Source organism: Oryzias latipes, chromosome 12 (assembly GCF_002234675.1).
Source record: "Oryzias latipes chromosome 12, ASM223467v1".
Lineage (NCBI taxonomy): Eukaryota > Metazoa > Chordata > Actinopteri > Beloniformes > Adrianichthyidae > Oryzias > Oryzias latipes.
Window position 1 is genome coordinate 2,441,247 of NC_019870.2, and position 20,034 is coordinate 2,461,280.

At 45.4% G+C, this 20,034-nt stretch overlaps 1 protein-coding gene across 2 annotated transcripts in view; it reads right to left on the bottom strand.

Moving 5' to 3' along the window:
• Positions 1–20,034, bottom strand: part of zmiz2 (zinc finger MIZ-type containing 2) — a 31,504-nt gene that overhangs the window by 8,370 nt on the left and 3,100 nt on the right. The window contains exons 1-11 of one of the 2 annotated variants that reach the window (XM_011481424.3): positions 16,926–17,361; positions 9,336–9,437; positions 7,850–7,967; positions 6,365–6,549; positions 4,891–5,059; positions 3,071–3,289; positions 2,792–3,007; positions 1,214–1,297; positions 803–980; positions 413–554; positions 38–116 (exon numbers count right to left, since the gene is read on the bottom strand). In XM_011481424.3, the coding sequence (XP_011479726.1) occupies positions 38–116; positions 413–554; positions 803–980; positions 1,214–1,297; positions 2,792–3,007; positions 3,071–3,289; positions 4,891–5,059; positions 6,365–6,549; positions 7,850–7,967; positions 9,336–9,385 (1,440 nt within the window). In that variant the 5' untranslated portion in view covers positions 9,386–9,437; positions 16,926–17,361. Of the gene's footprint in view, positions 1–37; positions 117–412; positions 555–802; positions 981–1,213; positions 1,298–2,791; positions 3,008–3,070; positions 3,290–4,890; positions 5,060–6,364; positions 6,550–7,849; positions 7,968–9,335; positions 9,438–16,925; positions 17,362–20,034 lie in introns of those variants that run through there. The other variant, XM_020707441.2, reaches the window with a different exon arrangement.

Consider the following 20,034-nt stretch of genomic DNA (forward strand, 5'->3'; position numbering starts at 1 on the left):
CAGAACAGAACAATTCTTCGTCAGAACCCATCAGTACCTGCACCGAGGCCGGCCAGTTAGTGTTCATCTGTCTGTCCTCGTGGTGGTAACACTTGAACTGCAGCTCCAGGTCCGGCCTGTGGGGGGAGACGGCGCACAGCTTTAGGGGGTCTGGGTAGGGTTATCCTGGTTTGTTTCTGGTCCTCTTTGCTTGACCCGAGCATCACAGGTCTCTCTGCACTTCCACACAGCTCACCCGTCAAATCGGACTCTTACAGAAACCCAGAAGGTAAAACCCTACAGCCGTTGGAGGATTAAGATCCTGGCTTCAGTCGAACAAAACTGACGTTTGTCGACCCGAAGGGTCTGACAAAAATCCTAAACAAAGCCAAACCCAAACCCACGGAGGACCGTTTGAGGTCCTCTTCCTCACCTCATCATCAGGGTTTTGTAGACGGGGTCCCGGAGCTGGAAGGCGTGGTTACTGACGGCCAGGTTGTGCTCCAGTCTGAACGGCTCCAGCACAACGCCGTCTCGGACCGGGAATGTCAGCCGCAGGTCGTCGCTGGGATTACCTTTGGAGGAAAACGCGTCGAGTTGAGTCATGGAATTTGGACTTCAGATCTTCTATCTTGAAGCGTCCCGATGCCACGACTCAACTTCAGGACGTCCTGCAGACGGTTCGTCATCTCCAGGCTCCCTGAAACTTTATCTCATTTGTTTTGGATAAGACTTTTTGTTTGCTTAGTTACTGGCTATCTGCTGCAATGGCGGGTCGCGGCCACATTCCTAAAACTTCCCAGCGTGTCATAAGGCGCCTCACCTGTAGGGGGCGGCTGGGCGCTGATGTTGGGTTTGGAGTCAGGTGGTAGGTATGGCGGTTTAGTGTCCTGGCCTGGAGAGAGGTAGGGGGGTATGGAGCTCCCGGGCGTCATGGGAGGGGTGGGGTTGCCTCCCATTGGCGAGCTGGGGTACCCGGGCATCACGCCACCTCGAGCCGGCTGGGGGACAGAGTGGAATATGTTCATGTTTAGAGCAGCCTTGACAGAACCGGGCTTGATTCAGTCCTGGTTCTGATTTTTCTCGTGTCTGATGTTTAATACAAACAAAATGATTTTTTTTTAAAAAGGTTTCTGTAACAACAAAGCGGTTTTACGGCAATGAAAGCATTAAAACAAAAAGGATTAACTTTGTCAACTAAAACTGTGACGTCTCAAAGAACGGCATTTATTACCCCGTTCACCGCTGCTTGGGTGAAGGCGTTGTAGCCCCCCACTCCCCCCGGCGGCAGACCGCCCTGACCGTTGAAAGGCTCCGACTGTAAACCGAAAAAAACAACACCACAATTGGTCAAGGATGTCACAACAACAACAGGAAAAGGCAACAAATAAAAATGATGATAAATGTGAAACGAACTAACAACTGTTCTAAGACCTTTTCCAGGTCGTATCAAAACTGTTCTACGGCTGTCGAGAGGCTTTTTTTCACGCTGTTTTAATGCTACGTGAAGACCGAGCACATGCTGAACGTGGGTTTTTGTACCCGCTTGTAGCGGATGGTGTTTTGCACCTGATACTGGCGCATGTTCTGACAGGTGGAGGAGCGTTGGTGTGAAATGCCAAAGCGCTGAAAATCTGGCAAATCTTTCTTCAGCTTTTTTCGTCACAGCTCCTTTCCATACCTCACTACCAAATCCGAGTCCCTGATCAGTCAAAGTTCAACGTGTTTAACTTAAAATGTGCGCTCAGTCGCCACACTTTTTGTACGTAGTGCCTAAAACTCAAATCCTGCCCTAAAATGAGCAGATTTTGAACTAAGAAGCCAGAAAAGCGCATCTACATGCATTGACAGACTTTTTGGTCGCTCAAACGCGTTTTTCTGAGCCCGGTGTGAATATAGCTTAAGGCTTTTTAAGCTGATCAACAAGGTGTTTTAAGGCTGTCCTGAGGCTGGTTCCACACTGTTTTAAGGTAGCTTTTAGCTTGTTTTCATGCGGGTCGGTCCACTTTAGAGTGCAGCCTAACGCTGAGAGAACCAGAAGTCATTTAAGGTTCTTTTGGAATCGAAATTCTGAGTATTGACTGTATCTGAGAACTGGACCGAGTGACTCCTCCCCCCCCATGAGGTTTCAAACAGGAAGTGGCTCCGAGAAGCCAAAATCCCATTGACTTCTATAGAGAAATAAACAGCTCTTCCTCAGTCATTCTATTGGTCAGAAGAACCATTCTGGATCTGATATGATTTTTTATTAACATCTTCTTGATAATCCTCCTTATTTTCATGATATTTTTGCTGCAGTGCGAGTTATTTAAGTTATAAACTGACCAATCAGAGGCCTCAATAATAGTAGGTGGCCTCGCGGCGAACGTTCGAAGCATCTGATTGACAGATTACTAAGGAGGTCTGGTTCCAACGTGGCCACAGAAATGTCGTGGAAAAATGACGGCTGAATTGACTTCATTTGGTTGGAACCAGAAGTTAGACATTTTCTATAGGCGACGTCCTACTCGCTCAGTCCAGGTCACAGATACAGTCAATGGTTTGGAGTCAACATGACATCATCAGAGCCTCAATCTTCATCCAGAAATCCACTAAAGTCAAAGAGTAGCTGACAGTTTTTAAGTGATAATGACTCATTAATTAATGTGTGAACTTATGGAGAAGTGGTTCTTTTTTTCTTTGTTTATGTGTTAATAGTTTTACTTCTTGCTGTTCTGTTTGTAATATTAAAGTATTTTATTTTTTGGGTCTCGTTTGGACCGTCTTTGTGCTTTGATTGGAACGAATTAAAGTGACGCAGTGTGAGAGCAACCTTGTAATACTGGGGGGGAGGGTTGGGCTGGCCGGCGCTGGGGGGGAACTGCCCCGGATTGTGCGACCCAGAGGAGTACTGCCCCATGTGGGGCATCCGGCTGGAGGGGTAGGAGGGTGAGGGGGCGCATCGCTGCTGTGGAGCGGTGGGGTACTGCAGAGGCTGGCCGGGATACCCGGACATCCCCCCAGAACCGTACTGCGGACCCGGAAAACCCTGAAAAGAGGCTGCAGGTTAACCCAGAGTCCCGGCGTTCGCCGGTCAAAACTGCCGACTGACCTCCGACGGGAAGGGCCGCTTCAGGCCCTGCTGCCCCCCCGTGTAGCCCCCGTACAGAGGCATCCTCTGAGTCTGAGCGGGGTGAGACTGGTACAAGCCCCCAGAGGGGGGCGGCTGTCCATGTCGCGAGGGGACCATCCCGCCAGGGTTCATCCCTGGGGGGCCACGGGGGCCCGAATGAGACAGGAACTGGGTGCTGTAAGAGGAAGCTCCGCCCATCTGTGGAGGGAATGGAGAAACCAGAAAAGATGAAGCTAAAGATAAAAGTTATTTTGAACCGAAACCGGAAAAAACGTCACGGCTTTCACAGCGCCACCTGATGGACTCACCAGGAACTCAACAACTAAATACTTTTTACTTTAATAATAAAACATAAAATTCCAAATATACAGCATCACCCCCCCCCCCACCCCCAATTAACCGAATATTACTGTCGCACATCTCTGAAGGAAGAAAATTCATAAATACTCAAACTGTAACAACTTTTAAAAAACACAGATTCCAGTAACAAAACCAAAATACTTTAGTTATTTATAAGACCACAGTTACATACACGCCCGGCGACCTAAAGGCAAGTTTTTCAGTAAATCCCGGAGGCAGAAGTCGCATTTTTACACGCTGTGCGGCGACCAAGGAGGTTTTAAGAACTGGTTATAATTTGACAGCAACCGAACAAATTTTGATATCTATCAGTAGATGGGGCATATTTGGCAGTCCAGTGACAGACGGGTGACAGTCTGGTAACTGAGCAATAGCAGGGGCTCCAAGGTCCCAAAAATCGTCTGAGGGTTGGCCGATTTCAGACTTGGCGTCCCGCTGCCACCGTCCGGTTTGTTTGAAATCAAACGGTAGCAGCGCGGTAACTCGTAGAGGGCTGTGGACATGGGCCGGGGGCCCCGCGATGACCCCCGGGATGACCAGACGACAATCTGGCCACCGTGGGTCCAAATGGGGTGACGGCATTGATGCTGCACAAAACTCATCCTGCCATCGACAGCACCGCGGCGACCATATCTTTTTGTGACGCTGGTACCTCTGACACCTGCAGATTGACAAACTGGTGGTGAGAAGAATATGAAGAAGACAGAACTTTGCGCTTTCTGCACCGCCAATAGAAGAAGAGCAACCCACACAAGAACAGCGAAGTAGAAGAAGACGAATCTGAGTCAAAAACAAAATGGCCTGATTGTTATATAACCCTGGGCTGCTGGCGGCGGTGGGCACTCAATATGGACAGCCGCCGTCCAGAGACAATTACACATCGTCCAAACCAGAGCTGCCACCACCCTGTGGCCTCCCATTCCGTTATGGCGCTATCCCCGGCTACTGTCATGACCAAGCCAACGATTTTTTTTTAAATCAGGCGGTGGCATGAAACCTTGAAGATTCTGCCGCTGCCTCTCCATCGGTGGTCGCATTAGTGACCCTAGCACAACTTTGTGATCCAAAAAACCCAAAAGCAAAACCAGAACGGCTTCACAGACAGAAGGGACCCGTTTTAAGACTGTACAGTCATATATAGTGGCAATATATGTAAATGTTTCGGATACTTCATAACTAAAACCTGATATTTGACTGAAGCCTCCTGAGGAAACATCCTGAAAAAGCTGCTAAACTTTGACCTCAGGTTTGACCTCTGCTTCAACCATCTCCAAAGTAACAAGGACCTTCAACGCATCACGGCGCCCCAAACCGACTTAAACCTCGGAGACAAGCGGCAAACTTATGTTTGGAAATGTTTTTTCAGCAGCAGAGATTCCAATTTGTTGAAACGGATTCTCCAATAACAGGACAGGAAGCGTTTTGGCTGCGATTCTTACCTGGCCGTAGCTCAGCTCCTGGTTCTGCTTTTCCTGAATCGCTGCCACGGTCGCCGTAGCTGTGGCGGTCGCTGTGGCGGCGGCGGCCGCAACAGCGGCGGCTGCGGCCTGGGTGAAATCCGAGGCCGGCCGGACGCCCAGACCGGCACCTCCGCCGTTTCCGGAGTAACTGTGGGGAGATGGACGACAAGGCCGCGGTGAACCGAGAGAACCGGCGTGAGTCGGTCGTCGTGTCAAATGAGAACATGAGAACATGCTGACATGCTATTAGACTTAGAGACTTTAAAAGTAGTTCCAGAAACACCTGAGATGTCACCGGCGACAGCTGAGTGTCACACTCTTTGACAAACCGTAACTCCTGGACCGTTCACGCGATCAGCTGATTGAAAAGCAGCTGTTCGTTTCGGCTTTGCGGTAATATGCAACAAGTCCTAAAAGTCCCACTCTGACCTTCTTTTGACCTCTTTTTTAAAGTGCACCCATCATCATCATTGCTATTTAACATCATCTGGATTTAACAATTAAAAATATTTATATATTTTTTTAGAAACTCCTGTGATTCTCTAGAATTCAACAACGATCAGGTTTGATTTGTTTTTATCTTTTTTCTTCGGCTTAAACTAATTCAACAAAGTTACGCCAGAAAACAATTGGTTTTTTTTTAACTCCTTTCATAAATAAATTAGTGATTTGATGATTAATTTGCACTTTATGGAAACATTTTTTTCAACTTTTAACATTGTAAAATCCTGCAGCTTAAAAGACGATCAATATTCTACAGGAAAGCAGTTTGGTATCGAAGCTGTCAGGAGCTTTCATTTGGATTGTTAGGTTTAGATGGAGATTTATGATTAAAAAGAACCAAAGATTTAGATAAATCCCATATAAAAAATATTAAAAAGTGATTGTTGCGTTTTATGCACATTACTCCAGAGACTTTCACTGCAAACTTTGTCTTTTATTGGATATGTTTTACTTTTTTCTTGATTTATATCGCATTTTCCAGAGGAGAAGTCGCAGGTTTTGTTTTTCCACTAGTGTGACTTATACTCATAAACTTATATTTGTTTTTTTTTGTCTTTTTATGCATTTTTTTTGGGTCCTGCAACCTACACTTTGGTGCAACTTATACTATGGAAAATACAATAATTTGATTTTTAAGGCCAAACTTGTATGTTTTTTCCACGGTTGTCATGCACTACAGCTGCTGGAAAAAGCGTAAAGACAAATAACACGAGGAATAAACATTACTGCAGCGCAGATCATTTCGGTTATCGGACTGATCTGAACCAAAGGATATGTAAGGAGAGGAAAATATTACTTTAGCCAAAAACATTTACATAAACAACATAGAAACAGAAAATGCAACTGCGATCTAAATAAGCATCAATCCAGTTCTTTAGAGCCAGCGCGTATTTTGTCCCTGCTAGGCTTCCATACAGTTTAAAATCCATTTAAAATGAAAGTGATGTACCTTCCTCCATACGCTGAACCAGGGTTGTACGCCGCGCCGGGACGTCCATACATGACCGGCTGGCCGTAGCCTTTAGACACGGCGTCTCCGTACGACTGCTGCCCCATGAACTGGGAGCCCATGCTGCCGCCGGGCATCATGTGACCACCGGAGCTCTCGCCAGGGCCCATGGGTGCACCAAACACCTAAACACACAGAGAGGCGATCTGTTTGCCGTGCGGTCCTTCAACAAATCCAGGGTGAGGTTAGACTGGTTGTTGAAGTTCACACCAACAGAAACCAGGTTTAAAAAAAACTAAACGTTTTAAAGCTAAAAATTGTGCGGTCCAGGTCAGAAAAGGTCATCATCTTGAAGAGCAACACAACAATGGTAGCTGTCCAAGTGCTGCCCGGTCATCCCGAAGGTCACTGCTGGTCATGTCATGTTCCAGCTCCTCTACCTTTGAAAACCTTAAGGCCATGTCAGACTGTCATTACGTAAAATTAGCGGACAGTTTTGGTCATACGTAAATATACATAAAAAACTGAAACGTTGTGATCTTTAAGTGAAATTTCTACAGATGTATTCCAAAAGAACCACGTTAAAACCAATGAAGTACAAATAGACCATGCAAAAAACATGTAAATCAACGTAGAACATGAACTATGTGTGATTGTTGTGCTGTTTATATGCAATTCATTAGTGATTCGTGCGTCAATTACGTAATTTTTACGTAATACGCGATATAAAAGTTATACATCAGTTGTTCATGCGTGAAAACTCTGTTAGACACACATGGAACGGTTGTGGAAAGATACAAATTTGCGTTTGCATCTCCCAAAAATCACGCACAATTGTGTAAGATTTATATAAAAAATAAACTACGTAAAATACGCGTAAACTGCATAATTGTCAACCGACCAAAAATTTTGAAAAACTTAAAAAAACGAATTCATGTGAAGACCAAAAGGCAGAAACCTTCGACGTAAATCTGAGCACATCGACAAATCACAAAAGCAAAAAAAACACATATGAATTACGTATATCACGCATTTATCATGAAAGACTAGAATTCCTTACATGAAAAATGCGCAAAATGTTCGTCGTGGCTGTGTGACCCAGCCTTTAGTCGCAACCTTGGGTTGGTGCGGGCTGTGTGCAGCTGAAAATTGGTCAGACGTGTACGGGGCATACAGGTGACCCGCAGGAAATATCAAGGTCGTATAGCGCTCCGCTCAGTGAAGAGAGAAAAGCGTAGAGAGAAAAGTTCACGTACATTGTTTTCTACGTTCGTGCTGTGTTCAGGTGAACGTTAAATGAGGAAATTAAGACAATCAGAATCTAGTTTGTGTGGACATGTTCTACTGTAAATACCTCAACTTAGCCTGGTTGTCATGGAAACAATTTGCAATTATGACTAATAAACTCCACATCCTAAATAACTGGACCGTGTTTTCTTTTACTTTCATAGAGGGGAACCTGATAAGAACAAAGTCCGTCGTTACCTGGCTCTGCGTGGGATTGGTCACGCCCCACACTGTGGTTACTACAGAGAGAGATCCTGCGTGCTGATTGGTTCCTGGTTGCCAGGAGACTGGCTCATTTATGAAGGATCCGTCAGCTCTGCAAAGGGACACGATGGGATGGTTGATGTGAGGAGGAGAGCATCCTGATATCAAAAACCTCTAAATGTCACAATATCAGAGTGAAAGCGTCTCATCGCTTTCTCGCCAAAACAGAGTCCTCCGCCTTGTTGGAGCTCAGTTACCGCGGCGCAACACACAGACGGATGAGAAAAGGTCACGAATGAATCACTTGTTTTGGTGAGCTAACAATTCGTCTGAGCCTGGTTTATTTATCTGACAGCTTCCTCCAAAACCAGAGGAAAAAACCACACCAAACCACACCCTCTATAGCCCCTCCCACCTTACTAACAGAACAGATGAACTTTTGGTATTTCAATCTTATCAACCATCTAATGATTACCGTTTCAGTTCAATCATATGTATTTCAGTAGACTGAGTTTTGGTTTTAGCTTTTTCTGTGCACGACGGATGTTCCGGTGATTAAATCCAACGTCTCTATTTTAACTTGAACTGAAGAAATTAATTTTTTTTAAGTACGCTTATCCAGAGTGATGTTTTAAGCATGTATGTCAGCATTTTAGTCTTTCTTCTTAAAAAATGTTCTAACAAAGTAACCTGCTATTTCTAACAACATTGTTATTAATCATTAGTACACGGACAACATCTGAAATTATTTAACAGCAAAAAACAGATTTAAACAATGACTGTGTGACAGGTTGTAATGACTCGACTTGGCCAGCAGATGTCACTGTTTCCTGTTTGTTTGAAGCCTCAAAATTTGATTGTGTTTCAGTAGAGCTACAAACCAGTTACTTTTTCTTCTTCTCGAGTTTTTGTTTTTTGTGAAACGTCGTCACTCAAAGTCTGATTTTATTCTTTCGTTGTTCTTCGCGAGTATTTTCTTCTCCTGTGGTGCTAAATATGACTTTACGATGTCTGATTTGGCACATTTGTATTCAGTGCATCTCTTTCGACGCGTGGCAAATTCGATGCTTGCCGAAAAAAACTGTGTTCATCGCTTACATGGTAGGCCTGGGCAAAAAAAAAAATCGATTGAATGAATTAATTCATTCAATCGTGCAAATAGAAACAGGCCTCACTTATTTTCTTTATGTGAAAAGCGTTTTTTCGGATTGTCATCTGTTTTTAAAAGAAATTCTGCTGAAGATTTTCTGAGCATTTTACAGGAAATTTAAGAACTAGTTTGAAGAGAGAAGTTCTTTTTCTGTACAAAAAACAGAAAGAGTTCTTAAAAACTCATTTAAAAACAAATAGAAAGCTGAGTCAGAAAAATGAAGAATTCCTCCGTCTTTAAGTTCCCAAAGGGGTCAATGGGGCCGGCGTTTTTGGGTGCAGCCTCCCGGCTCACCTGAGGATCTGCAGGTGTGCGAGTGTGCGTGGGTACCTGTGTGGAGTGGGAGGCAGGGAGGGTTTCATGGAGTTGAAGGGGTTCATCTGCTGAACGGGGGGACCATGAAAGAGCCCCCGCTGTCCTGGAGCTGCGGCCCTGACAGACAGAAAGACAAGAAGACGAAGCGCTCACTTGCTGCACAGCAACCATTTGTCATCACTACAGGCTGCACAAAGACAAGCCGCCTCCCACTTTCTGCTGCTCGTGCGCGTGTGTGAGGACTGCGCACATCAAAACGGCCTATCGCTGACTGCTGCAGCCCCAATACCTCTGGAGGGGGGGGCGCTAAATATAGCCTGCTGGTTTCAAAAAGAATTTAAGAGAACATAGATGTGAAGAGGCGCGCTCTTCTGCCGGCGTACGATCCCTGATCATAGGCTCCTCCACCGCCGAGCAGGACTCCTCCCTCGGATATCTCTGCTCCCAGAAGGTCACGGCGCTCCTTCATCTTTCCAGGACCTGACTCTGCTGCAGGCCTCGTGACACAAAAGATTTGAATCCGTCACCATTTCAACCGATGAAAGCTCAGAAGACGGAGAACGCTACAGAACAACACAAACCCACGTTCTGGTTCAATGATCCAACTCTGTTCCCCTCAGGGGAAGACCCATTCAATAAACAAGCTTTGCATCTTTGGTGCTGTATATGAGAACTGGACTGAGTGTTCCAAACAGGAAGTGGCTCCAAGAAGCCAAACTCCCATAGACTTCTATAGAGCCGTTACTCAGCCATTCTATTGGTCAGAATACCAATTCTTACTTTGATACCTTTTTTAACATCTTGAGAATATTCATTTTATTTCTTGAATTGATAGTTTTTCTGTAGTTGAAGTTATTCAAGTTATAAACTGACCAATCAGATGCCTCAATAAAAGTAGGTGGAGCCTGCTGCCCTCCATGTCCAACGCTTAAAACGTTGGACAAGCTCACTCCTGGTTGGCCATAATGGTTGCCATAGAAAGGACGACTCATACTGACTCCGACCAAACACTGCTTACGGACTACGCCTGACTCCAACGTGGGTCATTTCGTCGAAAGTGGAAGTAAATAATTTCTATGGATGATTTGCAATCACTCGGTTCAGTTTTCTTGGCTCCTGTGGTGCAGCGGTGGGGCGGTCAACCTCTGATCGGAATATTGCACGTTTTATTCCCATCTTGTGTCGAAGTGTCTTTGGGCAAGACACTGAACCCCACCTTGCGTCTGGTGGGAGGCAGGCGCCAGAGTTCGCCAGCGGAGCCGCCATCAGTGTGTGACTGTAAAGCACTTTGGCCCTTTGAGGAAGGTAGAAAAGCGCTTTACAAGTATATATTTACCATTTTACCATTTAATGTTACCGTTTTCAATAGGTTTAGACTAGCCACACCCACACCTTAAACATAACACACAAAGATTATATAACCTTGTTGTGTTTTAAGTTTTTTCAGTTTGAGAAAATTCCGTAAATCTGATAGTTTTGTTGTTTATGCTCTGAAATGACCAAAAGACAAATCCTTTGGATTAGGCTCCAAAAAGTTTGAAATCGTCTTTGTCCTGATGTCCCTCTGTGATGGAAGGTGGCGCCATGCCGGTAGCCAGAAAGCACCATCAGCAATCACACCTGTTTGTATTTGATTGATCCACTAGGGAGCAATGAGCCACAATCTGTGCGAACCAAAGTTCAAACCAAAGACAACGTTTGGCGTTAAGTCTCAAATGGAGAAAGAACTTTAGGGGCCGTCATTATGAACAAAAAACGGAATCGGCCCCACAACATCCCAGCTGAGCTACGAAACGCACAAAGACGTCTGAACGACGTACAGACCATAAACACCAGCTTCAACTCAGATCAGATCAAATCAAATCAATTCAAACTTTATTTCTGACAAAAGTAGCTCAAAGAGCTTCACACAAAAACAATTTCCAATTTTTAAAACCAGTTTTATTTAATAAATGTAAAGAACCAGACAAAAAGATATATAAATAAATAATTATAAACAGATTTGAATCGTTAAGAATAAATCAAATAAAAAGATGAAAGGATGGTTTAGAAAGGCCTCTTTAACTTCAGAGAACAGGACGGTCGTTTCTCAACACAAGTCCATTTTAACCGCAAACAGTTGGTCCTTCAAGGCTGATTAATAGGAATACTTTTAACTTCGGATGAGGACGGTGGAGACTGAAACGTCTGAATGTTGGACAATAAATGCTGAAGGTACCAGAGAGAAGAAAGAGAGGTCCATGTCTGCAGAGAAAGAAGACTACAGTGAGAGAGGAGAGGAGGAGCTACAGGCGCCAGCGGATGTCAGGGTCGTTCAACTATTGCAGGAAGTGGTTTTGTTTGTGTTTTTGGGATAAATGTTCTCTTCTGTAAACACGTGGATTCACTGGTACCGTCCAGTCAAGCACCAGGTCAAGTTCTTCACGAATTCCCGCTAGGAGAACCAAAGTCGATGGAACGTTCCACCCCATTTCCAAGTGTGACCCGGCGATGAAGAAGAAAGATCACAGATCTTCAAAAGCACATCTCCATAAACACTCCAGGAGCAGACAGAGCAATGAGGCTGTTCTTGATCTGCTTCCTCTCTCCTCCTCGCTGCTCTCCTCCCACCTCCTCCTAATGATTCTCTTTATTTGGCGGTTACCAGCTGACGTGCTAATTTTCCCTGACATCCCCGAGTGTCAAGCGTCCTCTCCCCCTGTTTCCTCCTCTGCGGCGTTTCCCTTTCACACTTTGCAGATTTGGGTCAAACATCTTGCATAAAAGGAGCCAAAGGGAGGGGTGTCCCTCAGATCACATGACCACCTGACGGCCGTGAATCCCCCTCAATCAAACAGACATCCGGACGGAAACGGCGCACAAGGCGGGGACGGAACGCGGAGATCACAGCGACGACCTGCAGAGCGGTTACCGACACGCTGTTCTCGCCGTCATCTCACCTCGTTTGGCCTCAGCTGCTTGACATTTCCTTTACCCACAACTCCCCTGTCCTCCACTCCTCAGTCTGTTCCTGTCCTCCAACCTCCCTGCTGTCACGGACCATCAGATCAGCGGCGAACGGCCCGTCTCTTTGGATCAGCGGCGTGTGCAGAGGTTGACGAATGAGAGGGTCTTTAAACCGACATCACTGAGGCCTTAATGAGCCCTTTACCATCGATCAGTCTGGTCTATAAACCTGAACAGTTCAAAGACAAGTGCCAAACTCAACATGGATCAATTCCAGGACGTTAAATAAAGGAGCTGAAAGACCAACATCCATTATTTTCTAAGGTTACTCCATCCTTCAGCCTAACAACCATCAGAAACACACTTTCAAATCAGTCGCTTCTGCTGCCAAGTCAGTCAGATTTCACTTTAGAGCAATATCTGACTCTTCTTTTTTTTTAAAGCCCACATGATTAGCCCCACGCCACCATGCCAAATCCAGGCCTTAAGGGCCAGTGTCCATGTTTTCCAACCAACCTGCCATTGAAGCTCCTTATTGGCCAAACACACCTGATCCAGGTAATCAGCAGCAGGTAAGGCGGGATTTCTGGAAAACCAGCAGGAGGCCGGCCCTCAAGGCCTGGAATTGGGCACCCCTGGATTAAGAAGAGTATTTTAGTCAATCCCAGAGCAGTGGTTTAAAGTTCCACTCCGATCATTTTCGGATCTATTTTCAAATCGTTCCCAGTGGTCTTATTATTATCAAAATTTCAGAAATCTTGTTCGTTTTCAAGGACATAGTTTCTGCAGATCGGCAGGAGGTCATTACAAGTTCACCTCTGAGTTGTGGGTGGGACTGCCGATGCACAGCAACCCCGCCTCCCTTTCCCCTCCACATACCTGAGGGCAATGTGTTTACACGCTCCACTGCTTACAGCCCCTCACACCCCCAACCCAACACTGCAGCGGTGCAAAAGAAACGTCCAGCTGGACGGTTCTGATCCAACAAAGACGTTCGTCGATCGGTCTGTCTGCAGGTGGAGGCATGGGAATGGAGCGGAGCAAGAAGGTCGTGGCCCCGCCCAGCGTATTTTCTACGATCGCAGTTTTTCTGCTGCTGCTTCACAATGATTTAAATAAGGAAATACTAACAAATGCACTTTTAAGTTTAATTTGGACCGGTACCTGTTTGCAGCCCAGAGGTTGAGGACCACTGCTTTTTTTAAATGAAAACATTAAACTTTCAAAAATTACCCAGGTTGTAAAAAAAGAAAAAAAAATTACTAATATGCAGCGATGAGTCTGTAAATGACACCACGGCCCTCAGCTGATTCCAGCTCCTGCCCGAACAAACAATGTGATCTGTGTGAACCGACAAAGTTCCAATGAAGGCCTCGGGTCAACAAAGACTGTCCCAAAGGCTGCAGCACTATCAACACCATCCTGTGCAATCCTGTCTCCTTCAGTGTCCATCAGTCAGACGCCTCCATCCCCAAAACATGAACAAACGAGACATGGAGACCTTCAAGATCTGGAAGGAACCAAGACGACGATGTCTGAAGAAATAAACTAAACCAATCTCACCACATGAAGCCCAGAGCCCACCCCCAATGCACCCGCACCCCTTCAGGCCCAGGTTGAGTTGCTCGGTTTGGAGAGTTTATAGACATTTTGTCTGTCAAGCTCTAGAAAGGGAACCTTGTAGAAGAAGCTGTGATCGTGAAAACAAACCGCCTTGTGAAGCAAAATGAACTGAACCCAAACTCTCCCGGCATTAAATGAAGTCAGGGCGTTAACGAAACTGGATTAGAATAGATTTTTTCTTAATTCCGACACTTTTTCAGGATTAGCAAATAGGACATTTATCATTGTATTATTGTTTACCATTTATTCCAATTGAAAAACACCGTTAGTCCAACGGTTAACAAGCATAATGGCTTAAGCGTTTGCCACACGGTGATCCGCTCCGAAGGTGTTCTTTGATCAGGAGCTTATTCAGAGTCTCAGAAGGATCTGAGGGACGCGTCAAAGGCAGGAGAGCAGCAGCAGGCTGGGAGGCACATGAGATGTTTCCTCCCTGATCCAGAGCTCCTCTGACAACAACAAAGACGGCCTCTGCTGTGAAAAGCTCCCCTTCCATGTTACCAGACGGGATACGCCGTACACCGCCTGCTCCGAAGCTGTCAGCATTGCCGCGCTGAGACGTAAACAAAACAGAGCATACATGCAGAAAGTTGTTTGGACAGTTTTTGGCTGAAACTTGTGAGAATTCTGAAACCAGAAAAGATCAGATTTCTGCATCATAATTCACATGCAACGCTTCATTGGCGCCAGCAGTGCCCAAAACAGCTTCACATGTATGTTTCATTGAAAACAGTGAGCAGCTGGCGTCGATGCAGAGCCGAGCTCTGCGGCTCTTCATGAACATAACTACATCCTCTCCTGTCAACACACGTCCAAAAGGCCAGAGCCCGGCTGCACAACAACGTGTTGTTGTGCCCAACAAACATCCAGGAAGTCAGGGCCACAGGGACCAAAAACAGGCCGCCTCACCTCAGAAACCCGCCGCAGCACAACAAGCGGCTGTGCCTCATTAAATGACTGCTGAGAAGCAGCCCACGTCTCACTGAGAGGCTTTCTTCGCAACAAAAAACGTCTGTGGCCGAGGAAAAGTCAGCGACAGATATTAACGTTCCGTCATTTATGCAGAGGCCTGAAGGGGGCGACACTACATCAGCAACACCCCACTGCACGAGGCAGCCAAAGATGCTGCAAGTTTCACTCACTCAGACAGGTTTTTGTTGTTGTTTTTTTACAGTACACTGTGTCCTGATTGGCTATAGACCACTGTCACTCAATGTCCTCTGTGCAGAATGCCTTTAGTTGACTAAATCCGCATAAAACCGTATTTTTCGGAGAACAAGTCGCAGTTTTTTTGCATAGTTTGGCTGGGGGTGCGACTCATACTCAGGTGTGAATGACGTGATTTTTAAAAAAACATAAATAGGCTCACATGTTCACTACATTCCCACTAACAACCACCAGAGGGCGCACCAGGAGTGCATATCACTATTAGCTACTGATAGCAACAGAAGAAGAAGCACCGCTCAGTCGGAATTGTTCCAAAGTGAAAAGAAAACGATTAAATTATATTTGGTGATTTGAAGAGATGCAAAGAGTTTAGTTGACTCGTTAGCGTGTTCTTTATCCAAATAATTGTTCATATGTTCGCTAAAGTACGTTTCTTGAAGCTAAATAAATAATCAATGTGTTACGGTAGTGAAGCATGCAGATATTCATTCTATTATTATCTATTATACTTTTTTTTCTAATGAATTTTTCTTTTGCGTTTGCGACTTATACTCCAGACCGACTTATAGTCCATAAAAATGAATTAAATCTTCGACTGCGAGCGGATCTTTTGTTTTCATTCTATGATCCTGGACCCATTTTTCTACAAATGTTTAAAACTTCAGAGTTTAAACGAGAACGACGCGTGTGAAAATGTCCACGTGTGTTAGCTTTTATTTGTAAATGTAAACATGTGTAGGACGAATCATTTCCTTTGAAGTGCTTCCCATTTGAAATGAATCTGTTCATTTGGTGTTGTAAAGCAAAGGGCAGCAGTTAAATGATTATTCTGTGTCAGGAATGACAATGGATCCGTGTAGAGACGGTTTTTCCCAGACCGGATCCTGGCTGAGCCGCCTCCCCTCCACCCTGACCCCCCAGCCGGATGAAGCAGGTGGAGAACATCAGGGACGGGTCCATTGTTAGGATGCCTTCCTCCTGCAAGTTCCCCTCAGTTCAACCCAATTTCCATGTGTTTGCATCTCAAAGGGAGCCATGCAAAGATGTGAGCGTGCACGCCAGGACGCGCACGCAGTGTGGAAGCCCTCTGGAGCAGGATGTGGACCAGAAACAGGCAGTTTGTGGGCAGTCTGTTGCACAACTGTTGCCACAACACAATGCGTCTTCACGCAGCAGCAGAGAGGTTACATAAACGCACGGATGATGTCCGGCTCACAGTTTCCCTCCAAAAGTCTCCCCCCGCAGCAGAGCATCCACAGCTCACCTGCTTCAGACCCGCATCTTTACTGACGCGCGTCAAACGCGGGGCTTTCTCCGGACCCTCCGGCATGAACCGCATCCACACGTGTCTGCAGGCGCGTGAGCAGCCAGCAACACGCGCGAATGCGAGTGAAAACAAAAACAATGCCGCAGATCAGAACAAAGCATTTTTTCAGCGGCGTGCCGTGCGTGCCGTGGAGGGGTCCAGGCTCCGCGTGCATGCGTGCGTGCGGGAATGCGTTTCCCGGCGTTTACTAATGACAAAAGCAGATGTTTTCTTTCACATCACACCGGCCGGGCTGAGGGTGAGGCTGCCGCCGCGTACGGCGGTCAGAAATGCGGGGACGCAGGGCCGGAGGTGCAGCCGGGGAGCCCCGCGGTGGCGGCGGGAACTTTCAGCGCCGCGTCGCGGTGTGCGGTGGCGGCGGAGCGGCTTAGACGCGCCGCCAGCGGCCGCCGCCAGCAGCTAACCGGAGCAAGCTACCGGACTCGCGGGGTTAAGTTGGTGTAACGGCCGCTGGCGCCGCCGGTAGTTAGCTGCTTTTGTCTGCGCCCGGCGGATTAAAGCTGTCGACCCGCCGACTCTTAGCTAATTAGCCGGTGTCTTACCTGGAGCGCGCGGAAGCTGCCACACGATGAAGCCGATTTATAGGAGACAGTTATGTTAGCTTGGCTAATCGAGCGTTAGCTGGTGCTGCGTTTGAGGAACCTCCAAAACTCGGTATATTTTTAACCATCGGATTTTAGAGTACAAACAAAACACATTTCGCAACATCATGGTTACAAAGGGAAAACCTCAACTTTCAGTTCTGCCCCTTTTAGCCTTAACGTACGACGGAGTGTTAGGGCCAACAAACTTAAAATAAAACATTTAGAACAATGTAATAGTAAAATTCAAGAAAAATTGTATGAAAATACAGTTGGACACTTATGAGAAACAAGTTTTAAGTTCACAAGGATAAAGTTTTAAAAGTTTAAAGGAAAGCGTCAAATTAAAAAAGTAACTTTAAGACAAAAGTTAAGATAAGAAAAAAGTGTACATTTTTACAAGTCATATGATTATGATTACAACGTTGTGATTTTACGACAAAGTTGTAAAAGTATGAGAAAAGAGTCTAAAATGTACTAAAATAAATAAATGGCAATAATGTCATTAAATTAAATGCTAATAAAGTGGTAACTTGAGGTCAATAGTCATATAATTAGCCAAAAATAATAATAATTTTACGACTAAAAATTCATAAAGTTATGGGGAAAAAGTTGATGCGTAATTCTACAACAATACTCGTAAAAGTATAATAAAAAACTCGTCATTGTAAAACAATGAATTCGTAAAAGTATGAGAAAGTCACAAATTTGCAAGAATATATGAGAATTAATGACAATAAAGTCCTAGGATTGTGAGAAAAAAAGTCATAATTTTATGAAAATAGTCATAAAAGTATTAGCAAGATGTTATAAATATACTAGTATAAAGTAATGAGATAAATAATAAGAAAAAAGTCATAATTATACAAGTATGAGAAAATAGTCCAAAATATACAAGAATTAAGTTGTATAATAATAAAAAACAAAGTCATAATTTTATGACAAAGTTGTAAAATATGAAAAGAAAAAGTCAAATTTTACAAAGAAAAAAATCATGCTGTTTCAAAAGTATTGTTTTTTTGTGAAAATATTGTTTTGCCTTTAGAAAGTGGATAAATGCTTGAGGGGGACGTCCATCTGATTTTTTCGGCATCATCTGTTGAAACTATTAAAAAGTCAAATGTAATGTTTTTATTGTCTAAACGACACAACTTCCTTGTAAAATAGAACTTTTTGAACCATAAATATACAAGTTTAATCTCATAAGTTGTTGAATATTTTTATTGCTGTATGACTATCACAATTTTTACTTTATTTTTGTAAAACTTTGACTTTTTCCTCATAGGTTTTTAAATTCATTCAGTTTTTTTCTTTCTTCAAAGGTGGCCTTAACCCTATTTCTCCAATTAAAATATCCAGTCAAAAAACTAATGTATAACGTGTCTTTTATCTTCAGTTTTTCGATATGTTTTCTATAGTTCATGGGCTGCAAGTTTGTCGATATCAAAAAAAATATTTTAAAATAAAATCCAAACATCCAAGGTTTGATTTCCTTTTTTCCGAGTGACAGTGAACGCAGCACCTCCGCCTGGTGTCGCAGTCAGGTTAACAAGACAAGAGGTTGATCAATGCCTTCCCGGGCTGCTGACATTTCTGTATCTTTTCAAACCGAAGTTGACAGTAGATGAAATAGACATAAAAATGACGTCACTGTGCATTAATGTCATTCATAAGGGTGGCTGCCCCCCCCCCCCCCCCCCCAGGGAGGGAGCTCCTGCATTCTGGCAGCTGAATGACTGCAGATCTGAGAAGCCTCGTTTTAGAGGGAAATAAAAAAAAAGGGGGGGGGGGGGGGTGATCTTCCAGGATGACGTCACCTGCAGAATGATGATGTTTGTTCCATGCAACCTGCAGCGTGGCGTTTGACGCCGCGCTTGCAGGCACCTCTGGAAGCTGCAGAGGGCCGCGTGTGGCGGCACGGCTTGCCGGAGCGCCATCCCGGTTAGTGTTGTCTGTGGTGGGGTTTGCCTGAGGGCAGTGCAGCATGGAGACTGAAAAAGTCCAACCTGCCTGTGTTTCTCAGACCCCTGTTACCCTGGAAACCGGTTCCTGAGACTCCCCCCCCCCCCCCCTTCGTTTCTGTGTGTGTCACCCCCTCCACCACCACCTCTACACTCCTCACTCTGCAGCTGCCTTCCTCCCCCACGACCTGCCGCATTGTACAAGAATACACAATCTGCTGCAGTCATTTCACAATGTCGCAGGATGGAGGCTGCGTGACCCTCTGTGACTCCACGGCCCGCCGCTGCCGCCGCCGCCGCCGCGCTGCAGCAGGAACAAAGGCAGATTCTGCTCCATCTGTGGAAACACAGCATGCTCAGGGTTTCTGCACAGATGAGATCAACACCATGTGCTGGACTGTTTGGTAACTCTCGGCGTTGTGAGCAACTTTGGCTCCAGCCGTGCAGCCTCCTCACTTTCAGGCCTTTTTAAGTCATCCTGCAGTGTTGTGTGTGCATTCCTTTGCAGTGACTTCTCTTTGGCAGCAGGCAGAACATTCCAGGGAAGGGGCTGACCTAGAATAACACTCACACAGACTCTGGATGAGCGAGTTCCTCCGCCCTTTCCCCGCCTGTTGGTGTGGAAAAGCAGAAAACGCGGCAGCGTGGATGCACGACTGTGGAACACGCCGGCGCGTCGATCTGATGCCACCAGATCTGTCCAGCATATTTTTAGGACGTTCCTTTTGTTGTCTGCATGTGAAGAAGACAGTGATGAGAAAAGAGGTTGTGGGTGTGACGCCATCATCCATCAGTGTAAATTGAATTAGAAACAAAAATAGCCAACGTGTCCTCACAAATGCTTGGGATTCTCTCCTGACAGAAGGGAAGCTGCAGCTGCAGCATGACAGATCCGACACGCGAGTCGGTTTGATAAATGTTTGAGAAACATTAGATCTAAACTGCATGTGAGCTCCAAGCTCTTCTCCTGAGAGCACGGCAATGGGAATGTTGGTGTGAAAACCTGCTGACCGGTTTCCACACCTTCAGTCCATCAGGAGCATCGGCGGGACTTGAATCCAGCTGCTCCCTTTGAGAGTTGAGTGATTTTCACGACCGGTAGGTGAAAA